General features: G+C 42.5%; 1 protein-coding gene across 1 annotated transcript in view; it reads right to left on the bottom strand.

The window, feature by feature from the left end:
* Positions 1 to 625: 625 nt before the first annotated feature.
* PARP14 (poly(ADP-ribose) polymerase family member 14) overlaps positions 626 to 21963 on the bottom strand; it is a 22431-nt gene continuing 1093 nt past the window's right edge. Inside the window, exons 2-16 of the mRNA XM_014939668.1 lie at positions 19480 to 19677; positions 18198 to 18485; positions 15576 to 15812; positions 12584 to 14838; positions 11071 to 11298; positions 10567 to 10788; positions 9565 to 9655; positions 7224 to 7373; positions 6639 to 6701; positions 5499 to 5666; positions 4423 to 4629; positions 3578 to 4171; positions 2306 to 2451; positions 1593 to 1767; positions 626 to 1365 (exon numbers count right to left, since the gene is read on the bottom strand). Coding sequence (XP_014795154.1) covers positions 1076 to 1365; positions 1593 to 1767; positions 2306 to 2451; positions 3578 to 4171; positions 4423 to 4629; positions 5499 to 5666; positions 6639 to 6701; positions 7224 to 7373; positions 9565 to 9655; positions 10567 to 10788; positions 11071 to 11298; positions 12584 to 14838; positions 15576 to 15812; positions 18198 to 18485; positions 19480 to 19677 — 5312 coding nt within the window. The 3' untranslated portion in view covers positions 626 to 1075. The remainder of the gene's footprint in view (positions 1366 to 1592; positions 1768 to 2305; positions 2452 to 3577; positions 4172 to 4422; positions 4630 to 5498; positions 5667 to 6638; positions 6702 to 7223; positions 7374 to 9564; positions 9656 to 10566; positions 10789 to 11070; positions 11299 to 12583; positions 14839 to 15575; positions 15813 to 18197; positions 18486 to 19479; positions 19678 to 21963) is intronic.

Raw genomic sequence — 21963 nt, 5'->3', positions numbered from 1 at the left:
TAAAGTAATAGCAACCTAACTAACTACATAAAACAAGTATTAGAAGATTTTCTCTTAATCATCCAACCAAATATGAAGTCAAACCTGATACACTTGCAGGAGTAAAGGGCTTTTAGAATTTGGAGATGTTGCATCACTCTGCTTTGTCAGTAGAAGATCTTACGATATCTAAGGCTGAGAAGGGCATATGTTTTTGTTCTATTAACATGCTACAAGGATGCTGCTGCTGCTTTACTTCCCCCTCCAACATGGAACTCCGAACTTGAGCTTGTTAATGATCACCCCTTTGAGATAACCCATTCACTTTAAGCCTCAGCACCTCATCACCCCTGCCCTGACCAACTCCTCTACACTTTGCTCTATTAATTTTGCATTAAGATCACAGGAAGGTTGCTAGAACTGGTATATGGCAACAGAAACACCTTTTCTGTCTCTCTTAAGCAATATATAAGTAACCCATGTAACTTCTATAACCTTCTGTAGAACCTCTTACTACCTTACCAGGGAGGGTTATTCTATGAAAACCAAGCAAACCTATATTTGGGACGTCAAACTGAATGAAGTTCATTGGTTGAAAACCAACGTTAAACATTGGGGGAGGTTTAGACAAACACAAGCCATTAGCTACAATTAGTTTGTTTATTGAAAAGAGCACATGATGCAGAGTATCATTTTTTACAGAGTGTAAGAAGCCAGCAGAAACGCAGCACCAACCAGTCGGTGGCTGAAAGAGGATCCCTGCCAACCCCCAACCAGTCCTCCCTTCCGAGTGCCACGAGGATGGCCATGAGGCTGGAGGGAAAGGCTAATACAGTATAAAGGCTTGAACTGTAATCTAACAGCAGGTTTTGGTAGAATATTGCACTCAAGTGTTAAATGCGCTCACCTACGCTGAATGTAAACAAGCAGCCTATTTCAGTGCTATCAAAAATTGCCAGAGATTGCTTAAAAATAAACAACTTTAAGAATTTAATTTGATAAAACTATTTACTGTTTTCATCATGTATTTTGTTATAACTGTTTCTGTCCTTCACAAAGACTGAAAGACATGCAATCTTGGCTGCAATCAAAATGCTTATCTAGTGAAAGTGATAAGGTATTCAGGGTAAGCTTGAATGTCATTAAATATGATGAACATGGATGGCCGGTTCACGTTATCAGTTGAACTATCAAACAGCTCTATAGAGTTACTAGAGTTTTTTACTGCTGGAGTAATTGCTCCTTGTGTCCCCTGGGAATATTCTCCAACAAGGACTCGAGCCAAGTACATATACTTCTTCCCATCCACATCTGGTTTAGAGTAGATGTCGTTGGCAGAATAGCTGGCGTTAACAGCAAAGTACGTTCCATTTCCATAGGCTGCAGCTGTAATCAGAAAAACAAGTGATTTTGTGAGCGTTTCAGTAGCAGCAATCACTTATCTGCCATCTTCAGAGCCTGCAACTCTCTTGACAATTTTGTTTATTTGCAATAAGGGAGATTTAAGAAAACACATAAATTTTGCATACTATAGGCAGGACTATACGGAAGGCATGGCAAATCACTCCTACCCCTAGTCAGGAAAACAAGAGTTATCTTGAAATACACATTACCATGCACTCCAGCATAGCTCCGGTCAAATCCACGGTTGTTAATTAAGGTTAACGACTCCTTATTTGTCCCATGAAACAGAAGCCTCTCATTGTTTGTGTTGCCATTTTTGTGATCCATTTGACGCTTTTTTATTTGGTAGGTCTTCCAAAAAAATGGGTTCTGTATCCTTTCAATCTGCACAGTTGGAAAGTAAGACACATTGATTTCCTTTAGCTCGCTGTTATCAAAACAGTAGCGTATCAAGCATTCAATCTGCTTCCCAGATTCTCCTCCTAGCTCCAATGCATGTATACCAGGTTATGAAATAAGTTCATCAAAGGACTCCAGACTTTGGCATGAGGGACAGCAGAACCCAACCAAAAAAGTGACACAAACACTCCATAGGAAAAATTACAGGACAGTTTTGCAGGTTTCTGGGACACAGATGACATGCCTACCTGTATAGCACGCATGGCTTAAGCGAGTCAATGCTGTGCACTACTCAAAAACAATTTCAAGAAAGAGCACTCTCCCTGACGCTGAAGAAGCAACTGTTGAAGAGTCATTCCAAATACCTCAACAGCAATGTTAAACTGGTGCTGACTACAGTTACGGATAGTCATAAAGACTTGGCCAACTTCAGAAATCCCAGTGGAATTTATTTTTCTGTGTTAGTATTCTTCATCACTTATTATCAAAGTATTTATGCTCAGAAACAACAACACGCTTTTACCTTTACAATTTTTAGTGACGAACAGGTCTCCATAAACTTTTTCTGCACATCTTTGTATTCTCTCGTTTCTGGTTTTAGTTCCACTATCTTGAGTAGCTGGTTTTGCATATCGTCCCACGTTGCAGGGAGAACTGTTGACTCTTGATCTTCAGAAGAAACAGGATCAATCGTATTTATCCATATTTACTCTGCTTACAATGAAATATGCCCTGCTCCAAAGCCTTCTAAAAGACCACACCACCTATACACCTCGCTCATCACTCGTGCCTACTAGCCTTGGTCAGCCAAGAGCGTTCTATGGGTCTTTTACCAGAAGATTAGGGTGTTGTAGTTTCCAGCTTGGCACTGCTCTGGAAACTAATGTGCCAGGATTGGTAGGCAAATCTGTTCTTCACAGCTGAAGAGGGATCCTTTGCAACATCCTTTACTAGTGGCCTTCCCTGCAAATGAGGTTTTCAAGGACATGGAGCAAATACCAATTTACTGAGTAGTTAACTCCATCAACTAGGAGACTAGGAGCAAAGCATCCGAACGAGGGAAGCTTTAAATTAAGAAGTTAAAGAATATACTCTCCCTCTGGAAAGCTGAGGTATTCCTTTTCTTGATTTCACGTGAGGCCTAGTATCGAGCTGTACTGCCAAACAGTAACACTGACTGATGCATATGCTACAGACATCCCAATTGAGGGAACCTATAATGCTGAAGTGGCATCTTTTGGTAAGAGAACAAAAATATAAAAATCTGAAAATATGCGCAGGAGGCATTACTAAGGCACTGGGAGCTGCACAGTTCCACTTTCAAGTGTTAGGGGGACAAAAGAGATGCTCCCGGTAAGATATAAAATGTGCCCCTGTAAAAGCGAGTCACCGGAGGACAAAGAAGAATAATACACTGGGAAAAGTCCCATATGATGAGTAAGAAAAAGGTGGCTCCTTGTATTGTGAGGGACCAGAAATAAACAGAGGAGGGTACATATCAAGAACAGAAATTAGCTGAGATCTAGAATGACAACTGCTACAAACATCCAATTATTGCTAGTGAGCCTGTTAAGAACCTCACAACACAATACCTACTTTTCCAACTATTTTAAATAACTGCAGGATTCTTTCATTTTCATTTCCCAATTCAGTTCTTTTCCATATTCTCCCGAAATGGACCTGCACAAACCTCCTAACAGTATTTCGCATACTCTTACCATTTCTTACTCTGACTAAAATCGCGTTCACCCAGCCTAATGTGGGAACATCAGTCTGTCAAGATACTTTTACTTACCTTCAGATTTATCAACACGTGTAACGAGTACACTGTTTCCTTGGTCATCCACAGCACATCTATCCTTTAAATTCACTGTGTATTTATTCCCATCAATGACGACTGAAATGTCTTCCTCCTTTCTTTTGAAAGCATCTTCCAAGCGCATATTTGTGAGACTATCAAAGGGCATATAGGAATCCTTTCCAAAATATTTCCACTCAATTAAGCCTTGTAAAAGTCCTGCCCTCATCTCGTCCTGTTTAGCAGCTTTGACCCTGTGAATCATTGCCTGAATATCTGAATAAGCAATCCAGACATCTTGCCCAATACCTGAAATTTGAACAGAGTTACCATCCAAAGAAAGAGCAATTCTATATTTCTTTTGTAGGCCACACAGTTCCTCAATCTCAGCGTCACCAAAAAGAGAGATAAACTCATCTGTGATGTCTCTTTGAAACTGTTCCTTCAAAATCGCATTTTTCAACCAGTATTCAGCTTCTTCCACTTTCTTTTTGTTTTCACCACAGATCTGCACAACAGCCACGTCAATTTTCTTCTCCAAAACCCGTTTGCTTTTTACCTTTGGGGAAGGTTTCTCGGGGCTCCAGAGTGCTACATGGAAATACACAAATGTTGTAATTAATGTAAACCATTACCAGCTGGTGCCAAACAGATTTATCTATAACCTGTATTTCATAGAATCATAGAATGGTTAGAGTTGGAAGGGACCTTAAAGATCGAGTTCCAACCCCCCTGCCCTGGGCAGGGACACCTCCCACTAGACCAGGCTGCTCAAAGCCCCATCCAGTCTGGCCTTGAACACTTTCAGGGATGGGGTACGTATTTAAGTGACATCTACTTACACTTCAACTTGGAAATGAATGATGTGGATGCTGGTCTAGCAGGCCTTTCTCTTTTCTGCATGCTTTTATGGAACACACTCATCAGATGCGGCTGAAAGATGACAACTTTAATAGTTTTCACAGATGGAGCAGAGTTATTCCTTGCAAAGTCAGTTACTGCATCTATCATGTCGTCAGCTACCTCAGCTGGATCACGGCCTGCCTCACCTGAAACAAGTTACAGATATTTTGCCTTTAAAAAGCATTAATAACTGTTACAAATGGTTAAAACATCTTTAAAAGAACAGTTATGAACATACCCACAATGACTTGGATCACAAACAAGTTGGAAATAACTTCAGGGAGGCAATTAGGAAAGGTTTCTATTTATAAGAAGGAGGCTCAAGACCACCTTTCCAGCAAGGAAAAAATGGAAGTTTATTTTTCTTGACATGGTGACTGATCAGGTTATGATGCAGATCATACAGCTTGGTTACCTAATAGGCCACAGGCCTGACGCTCAATGGCACAATAGCCAACTTCTTTGCTGAAAAAACTAGTCTAGTTTTATTCATGCAAGAGGTCCCTGCATCCGTGGGGCCCAGTTCTGGATTCTTCGACTCTAGGGATTTCTACTGATCAAACAGAAAACAAGAGAGGAAAAAGGAACAACCTGGCCTGTTTGACAGGTTGACATTCAACCCATATCAACGCTTCTTGTGCGGCTGCGAGCCAGAGTTGCATCATCTACCGAGTTCAGCAATAAAGTACCAGCTCCCTGCATATTCTTTGATGAGCTGCCCACACGTATCAGGCTGCTGTGACAGATATTTATGGTTCTCCAGGGAGTATAGACATACCTTCAAGTCCCTGTTAGCAGAAGTGTCAGGTCTAGAGCACTCTTTACATACTAGCTGACTGCAAGGAGTGAAGCTTTCTAGGTCTTCATAAGCTTCTAATAAGAGTTTTAAGCTCTTCAGTTTCTGAACATGTTTTCACCAAAGAATAAACCCTCCAGATAAATCAAACTCATCGTGTGAGCCCTGAGATCGGCAGAATTACATGCACTGAATCCATTTCAAAAGGGAGATGCAGACCTGTTCCAATTGCTGGGAAGGTGACAGAGGTGTACTTCTGTAATTCACACTCCTGAAGCACTGTGGTGACAAGAAACTTGATATCATCGTGGGCAACAAAATGAATTATATTTTTGCATGGCAGCTTTCCTGCTTGGGTGGTGATATAGCCCTTGTTCTGCTGCAAGGCTGAAACATTAAGTAGAACATAATCAACAATTATCACAACACAGATGTGTACTAATCCTTATTAGGACATAAATCATGACAAATATACCCCAGGATAAGCTTCAAGTCTCATTCCACAAACCGTGCAACCCCCTCCTCTCTCTATTTTCAGTTTCAAGGCACAAGGATCCATTTTATGTTTGTGAAATATTTGCCTCATTTGGCAAATAAACTTTGTGGGCCTTTATTTGTCAAGTTTGCTTTGTAGACTCAAAGAACTTCATGCAAACTAGTACTACACTCTGTCTTCACACACACACAAGCACACCATCCTCCTTCAGGTACCTAGCCTGAATCACCCTCTTGGTCTGCACACAGAGGTTTACCTCTTATCTCCTCTTCCAAGCTAACCTCCACACCAGCCTCTTTCCACTTCCCTTGTTTGGTGGGGTTTTAAACCATGTACTTGTCCATCCCTGCTCCCCATTCCTTGTATTTGCTATTCACTAGCCGAATTTGGTCTACAAATAAATGCCTCTTCTGAGGCAGGAACCCAGCTTCACTAGTTTTCCCCTCTTGGTCACACAGAGGATGCAGTAGTGGGTTGCTAGTTCAGCCAACAGCAAAGATGTATTTTCTTCCTCAGGCATGACAAAACGAGCAAACATTTCTGCCAACATCATCTCTTGCTCCTGGCTCTGTTCGATGTAGACTTGATTTGTTTTTATCATGGAAAGATTTATTGGAATAAAAGGATGCAATAAAGAATAGATTTAGTTCTTGACATATGCTTAGAAGCCCTCTTTTCTTGAAGATTTTTCTTTTCCTTCTCTCATTAGATGTTTACAAATATCATGTTAACTGATAAAGAACTGGCTGATATAACAGTGCAAAATACAGTGCAAACACAGTAGGCACTGAGAAACCATTTCAACAGATCCTCTGCCATGCATGAACACCTTCAGAGAGGAGGACAGAAGCGTTGTACCGTACCTAGTTGAGCACATTCATCTTCAACCGCTTTTCCAGCACCATTCAGAATTGCTTGAGAGACACCTTGAATGAGAAGAGGCAGACGAGTCCACTGTTACTACTGTTAATGCTATTAAAGTCCCATCTGAGGCAGAACCGTGTACCACATGGTATCTAGAATATCTCAACCCTGATAACAGTAAAGGTTATAGTTGAAAAGCACCGTTGCCTAAATTTTAGGATTATGCTTTTCAATTCGAAGTGATGTCTAAAGTACCTATCAAGTTTCACTGAGGTCAAAACCTCAGTGAGGTTTGTCCTCTCTAGTACAAGAGATGTTCTAGAAAAACATTCTATTAAAAAAATTTAAATTATTAGTTTCCCTTTCTGCAAGTGCTTTCAACATGCCATCCTGTAACATAGATTAACTAGGAAAAACAAAGTTGCAGACACTAACTAATTGAACCTTTGTATCCTAAGAAGCAAAACAGAAATCACACTTTGAGACAAAAGGGTTTGAAAGATTGAAAAGAATACTTCCTACTTTCCTTATCCAGTCCTTCCAGCCACACGTAATGCTTTCACACATAATACCAACTACAATACCTAATTTGAGGTTGAAGGTTTGGTTGGTTACGTTTACAATGACATCTGCATCTTCTTTGGTGATATCGCCTTTGGCCACCCGGAACACCACGGAGCCAATCGTCATCTCATGTACATCCTGTACCGGGGCTGAAGAGGTACCAGGGAGAGCTGCAGGAAAGAAACACAGACCCTGAGCAGAAGGGAATCATAGAATCATAGAATTGCCCAGGCCAGAAGGGACCTCCAAAGGTCATCTAGTCCGACCTCCCCGCAGTCAGCAGGGACACCCCCAACTAGACCAGGTTGCCCAGGGCCTCATCGAGCCTCTCCTTGAATATCTCCAGGGATGGGGCTTCAACCACCTCCCTGGGCAACCTGATTGTCTGCAGCCAGCTGTGTTGCTTTTCCAGGTGGTTAAAATCCCCCAGCAGGATGAGAGCCTGTGATTGTGATGCCTCCTCAAGCTGGAGTAAGAAGGCATCATTGACAGGCTCTGCCTGGTCAGGCGGCCTGTAGTAGACTCCTACCACAAGGCTCCCTTTGTTGTCCTAATTCCTACCCATAAACTTTCGACCTGGTCATGGCTACTCTTTAGCAACAACTCTTCACATTCTAGCTACTTCTTTACATAGAGAGCAACACCTCCACCCCTTCTTCCTCTCCTATCCCTTCTGAACAGCTTGTAGCCATCGATGGCCACACTCCAGTCATAGGAGTCCTCCCACCGAGTTCCCGTAATTGCTACTATGTCATAGCTTTCCTGTAGCAGGATAGCTTCCAGTTCCTCCTGGAGCAATGAGGTAAGAGATAAGGGGCTTGTTCACGGGTGCAACGCCTTCAGAGACCACAGTTTGCCTCCAGACTCAGCCCGTGAAGAGAGCTGCCTGCCACGTTCACTGAAAATCATTCTTTCCCATGGGAGTCTCTGATCCACCTTCACCTATTCCCACTGTTGCTATTCATGCCGAGACGGCAGGAAAAAAAAAAAAGTTTTGCTGCACACCTGGTATGCAGACAGTACTTTGTGACATTTTAATAAATAAGCCTTTGTGGAACTCCAAGGTAAGAGAGCAGCAAACTTTCCAAGTCCCACTCCCTTGCTCCTCTGTCTCGCCGAGTTTTCAGGCTGGTTCTCTACTGGACCTGTAGCAGGATAGCTTCCAGTTCCTCCTGGAGCAATGAGGTAAGAGATAAGGGGCTTGTTCACGGGTGCAACGCCTTCAGAGACCACAGTTTGCCTCCAGACTCAGCCCGTGAAGAGAGCTGCCTGCCACGTTCACTGAAAATCATTCTTTCCCATGGGAGTCTCTGATCCACCTTCACCTATTCCCACTGTTGCTATTCATGCCGAGACGGCAGGAAAAAAAAAAAAGTTTTGCTGCACACCTGGTATGCAGACAGTACTTTGTGACATTTTAATAAATAAGCCTTTGTGGAACTCCAAGGTAAGAGAGCAGCAAACTTTCCAAGTCCCACTCCCTTGCTCCTCTGTCTCGCCGAGTTTTCAGGCTGGTTCTCTACTGGACAACAGGAATTCTTTACCTACGGGCTGTTTGTAAAAACTTATTGAGTTTTCAACACGTAACTTATTTTCTATACTCTGCAGTTCCATTAGGCTGGATAATACCAAAGAGATTTCAGCTTGGTTTTTTTATTCATCTGAGCACGTAAAAGATTTAAGAGTATTCCAAAGAGGCCACTTTGAGATGTATAAGCAGGAATTCACCTGCCTTCCCAGGACATAGGAAGACAATCTCATCTGTTCATGATCTGCGAAGACAATCGGGGCCCATAACCCAGAGGTCGATGGATCGTAACCATCCTCTGCTAGCTCTCATTTGGGAGTTGGACTAGGTGATCTCTATGGTCCCTTCTAACTCTAAAAATTTAGTGAAATTCAGTGAAATCTAATCTGTTCACGATCTAATCAAGTACTGCAGCAATAAAAGGAAAAGCCCTGCTTGTGCCCTCAGCACTTGATAGCTCCTGCTGTCCTGATTTGTAGGGGCACCATCCAGATAATGAATCACAAGTACGTTTTGTTTTTTTTTTTTCACATTTCAGACATTACAGACACACCCTCAGCACTTGATAGCTCCTGCTGTCCTGATTTGTAGGGGCATCATCCAGATAATGAATCACAAGTACTTTTTTTTTTTTCTTCACATTTCAGACATTACAGACACTCAGCCTGAAAATACTATATGCTGCCTTTACAGCAGCCACTTTGACTGTTACTCGGACTTTGGGAATGACATGCTCACCAAAGAAATATCTGAACATCTATATTGAATTAATTCCCTAGAATATTAAAAAAAAATAATCCACTAGACACACAACTTCTGTGAAACAAGCTTACCTGTGCCTTCACTAGCCTTACTGGGAGAAGCGTTCTGTGCTTCAGCATCTACAGTATTTCCACTTCTCTTTTCCAGTTCATCTGAAAATTCCTAGAGAAGGAAATTACAATCAAGCCCTGTATATGTTTTTGGATTACAAAGCTTTGAAAAGTAAAGTTAGAAAACATTTAGAAAATGCTTAACGCAGATCACTTCTCTGCCATGATGCTGATGGCAAGTCTTGACGCGCTGTTGGTCTCAGAGAGCGAGGTGAGCAACAGGCAGAGCTGATAAATAACCAAGGCAAAGCCCTGGTTTCATTCCAGAGGGACACGCCAACAGATGGCCTCCTTACACTGAGGGCCTAGTTTACACCCCAACTCAAGTCTTGCAGCTAATGCCACCCTTCTCCATGCACAACAGCTCAGGCTTTGGGGCAGGAGCCTTCATTTTTGGCCCTTCAAAATGTATTAGCTGCTGCACAAGACAGCAGAAGTCAAAAGATGCAGGAACACTTATTTGGACATTAATTCACAGCGTGACTGCTCCCTTTAGAGAGATTCATGTGTGAAATGGAGTAAGTTGAGCATGGATATTTGTGCTAATGTGATACCGAAGGGATGCAGAATGCTAATATGTTTTCTAATGGAGAAGTTCACCAGCACAGCAATCCTAGTATAATTATTCTTCCTAAAAACACATTAGTCAAGTCCTACAATACTGAAGAATTAGGTGACATGAGACAAAAACCACTTACACTTTCATCTGTATTATTGCCAGGGAACAGAAAAGGACAGGAAGGGAACAGAGCTGTACAGGACAGGCAGGTGACCATGAGGGGCAGAACCAAAAAGAGAACTTTTAGTGCAGACAAGAGAGACTGTCAGCGAACTTCTTTTGTATACACTTATAAAAGAATCCAGCCCTGTGGACTCTCTGGGGATCATCAGATAGCCAAGTTATCATGAGACAGACCCAAATAAAACAGCATGTAATACAGACAGAAAAACATGGTAACTCACCTGAATATTAGCTGTGTCTTTCAGGTGCAACAGAAAGTGAACCTCCTCAAGTGAATTTACTTTATTTTTACTACTGAATTCTAACACTTTGTCAAACAGTAATTTAGCAACAACAGTCCTTGGGAATCCTAAATTCCCTGTCCCAATCGCTGGGAAAGTAATTGACTTTAAAGACAGATCCTCAGCCATCTGCAGGCATTTTGTGATGACGCAGCCCAAGACCTGTAAAGCACAATTATTTTTTTCAATTACTGCAAATAATTTTTTCGAGTATATGCAACATAAATCTTTCCCTTTTACCTATCTCTTGGTATTAAAATACAATAATTGCATACATCACAAGGAATATATTAGTCAACAAGGGATTCACCACACAGCTAAAAACGAACAGCCCAAACTCTCTCATCACCTACGAAACTGTCCCTCATTTCAAAGGAGAAGTTGCGTTAAAGCCATTATCAAGCCCAGACAAATTAGAGTTCAGGCAAACATAAACCCTTATACCTGTGAAGATGTCTGGGACCACGCAGGTATGACAGTGTGAAGCACAACACTGCAACCCAGATTGTATCCTTCTGTTTTCAACACAGAGCCTTCCTGGGCTGGTTTTCGTTGGCCTTCTTCGTTCAAGCCCGTCTGAAGCATTGGCCCTGCCTTGCTTAGCAAAGCTTTAGCGAGCGGCCCTTTATCAAGCTGGAGATCTCTGGGCACACTATTGACAACAGCATCCGTCTGAAAAACACACAAGCAAAAACTCTAGCTTTTAAGTATCAAATTGAATTTTTGCATCAATTCATCAAATACAGCCTGCCTGCTGATTTACAAACTAAATTTTTGGGACAGCAATCTGAGAGTGAACAAAGTTTTAGAATAAACTGGAAGTTATGCTCAATTCTAAAACCACGAGCCTGCCCAAAGATACATAAAAGCTGAGTTAAGGGTGAAATGAATTTCAGCTCGGTGGGAGAAAGTTAAAATTCCACATGCCTAGTCTAGTCATTCTACCTCCATTTGAAAAATGTTTATGCAAGGTCATTCTTCAAGAGAAGCTCACAGACCCAAAAAAATCTGTGTTTGCTCAGGTAAGCAGGACCTTCGATGCGTGGTCCATCTAGAGAAAAAGGAGATGCTGAAAACAAACAAGACTGAAGGAAAGCTAAGGAGGAAGAAGTAAGAAAATCAGTAACTTACAAGGGAGGGAAACACAAACAGCTACGAATGTCGTGTCAAGCACTAAATTCAGCTCTTCAGGAAGGACCTCTCTATACATTTTAATGTGTGCTCTGCCCCAGCCAACTGGAGGAGCTGCAGGCACAAGCTGTGGGAGGCATCCACTCCTGAAAGGATTTGCCAACCATTATGGAAAGTGTTCTGAAAGGAGTTGCTTCCAGTATCGGTAATCTCTGTACAGAAGCTATCAGCCAGCTAACAGCAGTGCAATTCTGGAGGCAACTAGAAATCGATTAGTGAGGTTGGTTCTCTGCAGGAAATGCAACAGGAACTGCACATGTCAAGCCAGTGGTCACCAGTGACATAACTGATAACAGTTCTCCAGATCAATATCCAGCAGAAGCAGGGAGAACAGGGCTCGGACGTGCGTGGCTGTACTGCCTCAGCACGGTAGGGTCAGGGGGGGTTTGGAGTCCAGAACCATTCCTGCTGATGGCAGCTCCATTCCTGCTGATGCCAGCTCCTTCTGCTAAACTGCAATGTACCATGTACCACAGGGATCTGTGTGCCTCTGTGTTAGTAGATGACAAAATGCAACACTACGCAGCTGCCTGTATCTACCACATAAGACAGCCATCTAACAGCAATTCTTATTATCAGCAGTGATAGCCAATTTCAGTAACATATCAAACATGTTACATTGCTAATTACAAATGATGGTCTAAGGTTGGTCAGTTTTCGCTTTTGCATTTATTAAAAAAAAAACAAACAAACACACAAAAAACAAACAACAAAACTAAACAAAACCCCACTGATATTTTAAAAGGAAATAATTTAAAACACTTACTGTAGCATCTTCAATGCTTCCTTTTTTCAGTATGATCTTAAGGCCTTCCTCAGTTGTTAACAATGAGAGGTTCTTGGTCTTTGGAATAGTTTTTCTTTTCCTAGGCTGAGGAACTGTACTGGTCTGAGGCAGTGAACTGGAGGAAGGCAAATCATTTGCAAACACTTCTGTCAGTGCCTTGCAGAAAGCCTGAATGTTACTATGTACGACATCCACAAGGTGAACCTCCTTCAAGCTGGTGTCTCCCCTGGATTCTTCCAAGGTCTCCCTGATGGTAGATACAATCGAATACGTACACAGTTCCACTGGAAAGCCCAAACTCCCTCGACCTAAAGCAGGCAGAGCTATGGAACGATGATTACGTGTTTCAGCTAGTTGTAGGCTCTTCTTCACTGCCTTTCTTAACAAGAACACACACTTTTCTGCTTCCCCCTTCCTCCACCTGGGCCCAACGACATGAATGACGTTCTTGCAGGGGAGTTTCCCAGCGCCCATGATGACTGCACACCCCGGCTGCAAAGGCCCGTTCTTCCTCACCAGCTCATCACACTCCTCTTGTAGCTCTGGACCAGCCACCTTTAACAACGCGCTTGCAAGGCCACTGACGTGTTTTAAGTCTTCATTAGATGCATTTACCACGACATCGACAGGATAAGTGCTCAAGTCAGCTTTATACACTGCTATGACAACTCCACCTGTGGTCACCTGTCCATAGGGCTTGCTTGTATTACTATGTTCTTGCTCTTCTTCCAGCTGTTCTTCTGGCTGCTCTTCCAGCCTGACTAGACACTTAAACTCTTGTTTGGCAGTGGCAGCAAAAAAGGGTTCTCGCTCTTTGAAATATGGCTTGGCTCCTGGCTCATTAATTAGCACACGCTTCCAATGCAGGCCGGACAGAATTTGCTCAACTAAGGTGGCTCCCTTCATCACTTCTCTTCTCATCCCACTCAAGGATACAACTCTACGTTTATTCTGCGTGCTAAATTCAACTTTCACACCTTTATTCTGCAAGTCACCCCAAATACTGCTCTTCTCTTTCTCAAAAAACATCATGACCACCGTGGGCCTTCCTCTGATGACCTTTTGTACATGTGTGTTTTCGTCTATAAAGTTGGAAAGTTCCTCAAAGGCTTTTGCTACTGCTTGAGAACAACCAGCAATGATGACCTGGTTCTCTACGTGACTGACTGTTACAGCTTCATTAGTGCAGTTTTCCTTGGTGAGCATACTCCATTCCTTCTTCTGGAGGACTGACTCATCCTCCAAAGTAATGCTTTTGTAGTCCAGTTCTTTCTTTATTTCTTCTTCTGCCTTTCGGAGATCTTCAGGAGTACTCCCTTCCAAGATGATAGCTTCTGCGTTAAGCTCATAAAAGGCACTAATTTGTTTTGACATAAACAGGCTCTGTGACAGGGTTTCATTATCAATATGCTCTAAAAACTTGAAAATATGTGGGTGGATACTAACCGTTTTCTTTGCCATTTTGCGTATATTGTCTAATATTTCCCCTTTTGCTTTATAAACTTCCTCAGGCATTCCACATAAGTTAATTATCTTCTGCAAATGATCATAAGTTATCTGCAGGGCCGGGAACTCCGTACAAATTTTTTCTTCAAGACCAGTACTCTGCACAATTGCATATTCCCCTGGACTCATTACCACTATTTCTTCAGTTCTTTGCTTTTCTCTTTCAATTTTTCTGGTGGCCTTTTCTATCAGAACCTTCAGTTCTTTTTCAGCACTCTTCACAACAACTTCTTCACCCACTAGAACAAGCAAATTCTTGGAAATACATGGGATTATCATAACTTCATCATGGGTATAGCTGTTTCTAATGGCTTCCCACACCTCTGCGCTTACTCGACATTGAATTGCTTTGTACTTTGATATGCTACGTGAAAATGCTGCAGAAACACTTTCATTCCACGTCTTGATCAATTGAAATACTGATCTCTTCTGCTCAGACAAAGCAGCTGAAGGATGCAGAGTAACTTTGGGGTTTACACACTGGGGTTCAGGCCACGTTAGGACACAATTACACTTTGCCATTTCACAACTTATTGCCTTAGTTAGACTATTATTTGTCTGCAAATATTTCCAGATATACTGATCCAGAGGCACTGTAATTGGATCTGGCTTCTTTACTTGTGGCCCTTCCTTTCCATATAGTGCTATCCCCAGCGAGATGTAGTAAGGATAGACAGAGATTGGTGTTTTGTTGAGCAAATGCTGCTTTGCCAAGATCTTGGTTACATCTGAAATGAACAAACAAAAACCCAAACAATTAAAGCTAGCACTTAAAACCAAAGATATTCAGGTTGTGTTGTGGTGTTTGTTTTTTTTTTTAATTTTGTTTGCTACATCATGTTTGTTATGTCTAAGAATAGTTTTACATTAGCTTTCCCTCCTTCCCAGATCAAAATAATTCCAAATTATTGGAGAGTTACTGGTTTATAAATGCCAAAAACTAAGTCAGAGAAAGACAGTGAAGAACCGACACTATCCACCCTCCAGAGGAGGAGCACAGCCTCTGCCCCCACTTGTGTCACATGCTGTACTTGAAGTGCCCAACTCAGCAGCTGTCTGGGCTGTTGATCAGCTGTATCAAACCACAGCTCCTCCCTTTCCGCTCAAAAGAGCATCTGTTTTCTTCAACATCCCTTAAGCTCTACCCTTCATTGCAATGCCTCCAGCTTCCCCTTTGTCCTTTGCCTTCCACAGACACTCGTACAATCTTAGAATCATCTAGGTTGGAAGGGACCTTTAAGATCATCTAGTCCAACCATCAACCTAACCCTGATAAAAAAGAACCCATCACTAAACCATGTCACTAAGCACTATGTCAATCCGTCTAAAATTAAAATACCTCCAGGGATGGTGCCTCAACCACTTCCCTGGGCAGCCCATTCCCATGATTAATAACCCTTTCAGTGTAAAAAAAAAATCAGTGGAAGTTTCTCAGAGAAATAAAGGCTTCATATTTCTGTATTACCTTTATGGTCACTGAATGTAATGATAGCTGCATCTTCATCAGGCAGCTGCTGAACATCCACCACTTGTGCACCTCCATTCTTCTTGTTTTCAAAGTAGACAGTTATATAGTCAGTGGCTGTGTTCGGTGGTATATTTTCAGCCCTAACACTTCTTGTTAACTCAAGGCACCGGGCAGTAATATTTTGTTGCTTTGCTCTGTGGTTTTGGTTAAGCTTTCTAGCAAATTCCCCTGCAGCTAGAAAGAGAAGACAGAATAAAAAAAGAAGAAAAAAAAAAAAAAAAAAAAAAAAAAAAAGCCATTACACTCAATTACGATACATGATTCGGGTTTAATATTTTTCCTAGAACTTTTTTTTTTTTTTTTTTTTTTTTTTTTTTTTTTTTTTTTTTTTTTTTTTAAAAAAAAAAAAAAAAAAAAAAAAAAAAAAAAAAAAAAGAAAAAAATTCAAAACCAAATGAGCAGCTCACTTTTCTACTATGTAAGCAGGCTATTGTTGTGTGCGCTGACCAAAGCACTGAATTACAGAGCACATATCAACTTGAAAGTGCCCCTCTTTTCACATATTCAGGATTTGTCACCTAATATTCACCGCACAGTTGGTCACAATTCTTGACCACAACTATCATAGCCAGAATTTGTCACCAGTTTTCCTACTAAGTAGCACTGGGTCTCTGTAACTCCAAAAAAAAAAAAAAAGAGGATTGAGTTCATTTTTGGGCTATGGCTTTATACACAACTAATCAGGCATAAGTCAACAGTTCAAACTTGGATTCTTTCAGTTTTATGATAAACACGTTCTATTTTTGGCTATGTTTTCCCCCGTTATCACCACAGTAAGAGATAGTCAAGTCACTTTTACATATCAGGCAAACACAGAATTAAGTTTTTAAAGGATCTACTTATTTCCTAGAGGCTACAACAAAAATTTGGGACCGGACCATGATACGAGAGGCATGTAATTTCACACTTCCAAAGCAGAAAACCCTATGCCTTTTCAGAGACTAAAAACTTCTTTGGTTTAGTTACACCATGGACTAATCCCTTCACAACTTTAAGATTTCTGAGTGCTTTACTTTTATGTAGGACCAGTAATACAACTATTCCCACAAAGTTGATTCAAAGTAGTATATACCTGGTTTTCACCACGTTCTACCTTCCAAAGAGATTTACAATTTTTCCACACAGAAGACAGAATTCCCTCAGCTTTCCTGTCCCACCTCCTTGGCCAGATTCAAGCATATGTAAAATCACCTTGTCCCTAGAAGGACTCAAGTGCAGCAGCATCCAAAGAATCCTGGAACCAGTGCAGCTCTCCTGGCAATGCAGCGCTGTTATCCCTACAACAGCCATGGCATTGGCTTACACTGATTTTGAACCTGCTCTTGTCACACCACTTAATGTTGCCCATGGCCTGGGATGGAATTTGTTAACAATATCAACCATACATCTTGGCAGGAACCAGGAAGCTTCCCCCCAGCCTCTCAGTGGTGAGAAGTAGGAGCTGATAGCTCTCTGCCACCTGGAAGATGCCTTTGTCATCAATCACTAACAAGGCAGAATAGAAAGCACTAAAAAAACCCCACAGTGGGCACGCAGGAGCTTAACAACTAGTTGGTACTGCAGCATCAAGCAAGGTACAGGGTGTTAATTCCACACTCCACATAACTGACAGCTGCCACTCCGATGGCTGGACTTGCCTCAGCATCCCAGGGTCCGTCCAGCCTGGCACCCTGTCTCCAGCAAAGGCCACAGCTGATGTCTAGAGATCAGCTGTAAGAAGATGCTCTCACTAACAAGGCAGAATAGAAAGCACTAAAAAAACCCCACAGTGGGCACGGAGGAGCTTAACAACTAGTTGGTACTGCAGCATCAAGCAAGGTACAGGGTGTTAATTCCACACTCCACATAACTGACAGCTGCCACTCCGACGGCTGGACTTGCCTCAGCATCCCAGGGTCCGTCCAGCCTGACACCCTGTCTCCAGCAAAGGCCACAGCTGATGTCTAGAGATCAGCTGTAAGAAGATGCTGCTTCCACTCCGACGGCTGGACTTGCCTCAGCATCCCAGGGTCCGTCCAGCCTGACACCCTGTCTCCAGCAAAGGCCACAGCTGATGTCTAGAGATCAGCTGTAAGAAGATGCTCTCTTCATCCTCTCCCAGCCTCCAATCTAGTGCAGTAGATTTCCCAAGCCTGATGCAGTCTATTTCATCACCTTAAAAAGCTCTGCTCCATGTACTTGTTCAATTTTCCCCTCAAATCCCAGCAAACTTACTACACGTGTAATGCCTTTTGGCAAGGAGAGCCTTTATCATCAATCTGTTCTAAGACCAAGTACATCCTTTCGTTGCTTGTACAAAGTTATAGTTTGTTTTCAGTCCTGCCTGTTCTGTTTACTGTCCAAATCAGAGCCAGCCCTCTTCTGACCTACACTGGACTCTACACCTTACATATAAAAGGTACGTCATTAACTTCAGGACAGTAAATCCTCATTTAAAACGATGCACTATCAGACTGAACCTTAAACCTATGACAGCAAATATTTATTTCCTGCTTAGTCTCCCTCACACATGCATAAGTAGTTAATAAAAAAAGATCCGCAACTCTGACTCCTTCTTACCAATATTTTGAGTAAAAGTAACAACAGCAGCATGTATTTCAGGAATCATTTCCACACTGAAGTCCCCATCATCCTCTGACAAGCCACTGATGTTCTCTATCAGCATAATTAAGACGCAATCTTTTACTGTCTCCCGCACGTTTTCCAGCAGAACTATGGAGGAAGGCTGGGATTGTTGAGAGTCCTCCACTTGGCATGGCTCCTGGAGAGTCTCTGCTTGCCACGGGTTCACCAAGAGATCAATTTTATTCACTGAGTGGTGCTTCCTCTGCAAAACTTCTTGGGCATCTAGTTCCATAGGAAAACAAACAAAAATGTGATTTTTCATCTTCCTGCCACAGCAGAGCAACGCATTAAACCATACTCTGCTTTAAAAATCTGGCCAGCCATATTTTCTCATGCCGCAGAAGAAAGAGAAATAAAGCAAAACTACATCAAAAGTTAGGGTCAAGAAAAGCTACTCTATGATCCAGATGCCCCCCAGTCTCCCCCAAAGGAAAAAAAAAAAAAGTTACTTTTTGAAGTACCCTCAAGTATTTCTACTACCCTCAAGTGCAAGACACTATTCTCCAGATTAGTAACATCTAATAAATAGCAAATAAACACTTTTCCATCCTGCTTACCTTGTGTATTTAGTAAATATTTAGCAACTATTTAACTACATTTGACTATGTTAAATGTTTAACTATATTTCTCCTGCATAAACAATTTCCTCTTGTTGCATACATCCTTCACACACTAACAAATAGCCAACAGCGATTTAGTGTAGAGGAAAACTCAGATAAATTGAGGCTACTTCAAAATAATTTTCTCCAGATGTGAGCATTCACTTCTCTGTCTTACAAATAAATAATATTTACTACCTCTTTTTCTCCTGATCTCCAAAACTCTGGCAATTCAAATGAATATGAAAGAAAATACAACAAAATAATGTTTACCCATGATCTGCAGTTAATACTGTACTATGCATTATCCAGTCTCCTGAACTAGAATTAAAGCTTCCTTATTCTGCAGTGCTCCTGACATCATTTCTCCTGCATAATTCTCTGTGAGCCCTGGGACAGGGCTAGAAAACCACTTATTTCCCTGGGATTATTACAAACAGTGTCAGAAACCCACACCTGCATTGGACAGACAGGCACACGTGCTCCTTTTACATCCTGTCACTCTTTGGGAATAATACATCATTTCTGCTGGAAATTTCTCCCAGAGAGACCCAGCACCAGCAAAGGCCTGGTGTACATAGGAGCTTTAGTAATGTAGGACCCATAAGAGATCATACCTTCCTCGTCCTGAAAGGTGATGATAATTTGCTCATCCTTTTTGACGAAGGACTCGATGGTGCCCCCACCAGACTTCTTTTTATTTTCAAAGTACATTTCCACAATTTCATCTTCTATTTTCTCCCCAGAGGCAGTGGTTACTACTATGGCAGATTTCCTAGATGTTTCTTTTTCCACTTCCAGTATCTCATGTGATTCTGAAATGAAAGATCACACCCTAATGCCTTAGGCAAAGGTTAAGAAAAAAACTCAAGCATATTACTTTCCAAGCTTTTACACTAGGGTTTGTTCAGATCACAGATAAGATCAGCGGAAAGAACAGGCAAACAAACAGTAATTCAGGCAGTGGGCTTTTTTCCACTATCTTTAAATCCCAAACAAGCTGAGTATTATCACTAGCGTGAGTTGTCATATCGACAGGTGAGAAGAATAGGCTTCCATTCATCACCAAGCAAGGACAGCAGAGGTAATGGCTATGAAAGCTCCTTAAGCTCCTTCACACATCCACGATGAGGGGAACCATCATTCTTCTGCCCCTGCACCATCTCCATTTACAGCTCCAGCCATTGCTGTACGTCGCTATGGGTCTACATGTGCTGCCTGTCACAGCGCTTAGGTATACCTGGGGTACACAGCTACTGATGTTCTACCACAGGTATACCTGGGCTGGTGGCAGCTGGGAAGGTCTGGATAAGGACAGCCTTACCCAGAAAGGTCAGTACCCACTGCACGTTCTCCCTAAGGAACCGACCCGTCTGAGGAAGTCAGTGAAGTGGGGAGTTTCCTAAAGGGACTTGTACAGAGAAAAAACCCCAACCGATTTATTTATTTTAGCCTGAGATCATGATTTCTACACCAGATTAGACAAACACCACAAGCCACCCAGGTGACCTGGGCACTATTGCAGCATAAAGGTCAATGAAAACCAATGGAACAGGAATACACTGGTTTTTGCTTGGTAAGTGGCACACTTACCTGTCTCCTCCTGCTGAGTGACCACAGAAGCCTCACTCTGGCAGACAGGAAGAGACACCTCAGGTTCATTAACTAGAGATAAATGACAATGCTTTCTCAGTTACTGTGTACCTCAAGAAGAACAAGGTAATGTTCTTGTAGACCTGGGAGCTAACACAGCTTGAATTTAGCTTCATTTGACATTGCCAGAATCATAGACTTCACTTTTGTCAGACCATATGTTGAATGTGTTTACAGAAACATCCTTTAAGCTCAAAAAACCCTCAGCCATAGTGTTAAAAAACAAACTGGCACGTAGTGGTGCTGCATGAACCATCAGGAGCAGGTCCCCCTGTGCATTCCAGCACCATCCTCATACAAGAACCATGCCGTCGAAAAAGAGCTCTGTTGAGGACACCTCTCCTCTGGAGGGAAGTGTCTTTAGAAACCAGGCACCTCTGTCATGACGTATCCTGACTCCCCACAATATCTCTACCTGCCAGTTTAGAACAGTAGGGAACACAGCTAAATTAGAAAACAAAAGGTATCAGTAATGTCAGACCACCTTTCTAGTCCATGCCCTCCATCTTCACCTGTGTGCCCCCCCCATTATTAGCACAAATAAGAAATTTACGTGTAGAGACAAGTGGGCTACATATGATAAGCAAACTGTGGCCTGCAGGGAGAATCAGAGAATTGTTGGAGTTGGAAGGGACCTTCTAGAGATCATCTAGTCCAACTCCCCTGCCAAAGCAGGGTTGCCCAGAGCACATCACTCAGGGCTACATCCAGGTGGGTCTTGAAGATCTCCAGAGAAGGGGACTCCACGACCCCCCTGGGCAGCCTGTTCCAGGGCTCTGGCACCCTCACCAGAAAGAAGTTCTTCCTCATTTTTGAGTGGAACTTTCCATGTTCCAGCTTGTGCCCGTTGCCCCTTGTCCTGTCACTGGGAAACACTGAGAAGAGTCCAGCTCCATCCTCCTTCAACCCACCCTTTAGGAACCTGTAAGCATTAATAAGGTCTCCCCTCAGCCTTCTCTTCTCCAGGCTGAAGAGTCCCAGCTCTCTCAGCCTCTCCTTATCAGGGAGATGCTCCAATCCCTCCATCATCTTAGTTGCCCTACGCTGGACTTTCTCCAGTAGCTCCCTGTCTCTCCTGAACCGGGGAGCCCAGAACTGTGTCCGTGACAAGAGCTGCACAGAAAGTCAGTTCGTTCAGTTTCAATGCACACCCGGCAGCTCGCTTAAGGGCTGTGCTTTACGAATTAGATCCGTTTTGTAGTTTCAATTAAAAATAATAATAATAACAATAAAAGAAACCACCACCAAAACAAAACAAAAAACAGACGAACAAGGAAGGAGAGGGCTGGAAACGAAAGAGCTCACGGCCAGCCCGCCCCAGCGGAGGGGCTCGGCCGCTGGCTCCGAGCGGCGGGGTGGGCCAGCGCCGCCGGGCTTGTGGCGAGAGTTCGCCCCCCACCCCACTCCATTCCCCCCCCCGCACCCCTCCCCGGGCAGCCCCTACCTGG

This window comes from Calidris pugnax, unplaced genomic scaffold, assembly GCF_001431845.1.
Source record: "Calidris pugnax isolate Ruff unplaced genomic scaffold, ASM143184v1 scaffold21, whole genome shotgun sequence".
Taxonomy (NCBI): domain Eukaryota; kingdom Metazoa; phylum Chordata; class Aves; order Charadriiformes; family Scolopacidae; genus Calidris; species Calidris pugnax.
The sequence above is the reverse complement of the archived record's forward strand: the minus strand, read 5'-3'. Positions and strand labels throughout refer to the sequence as shown.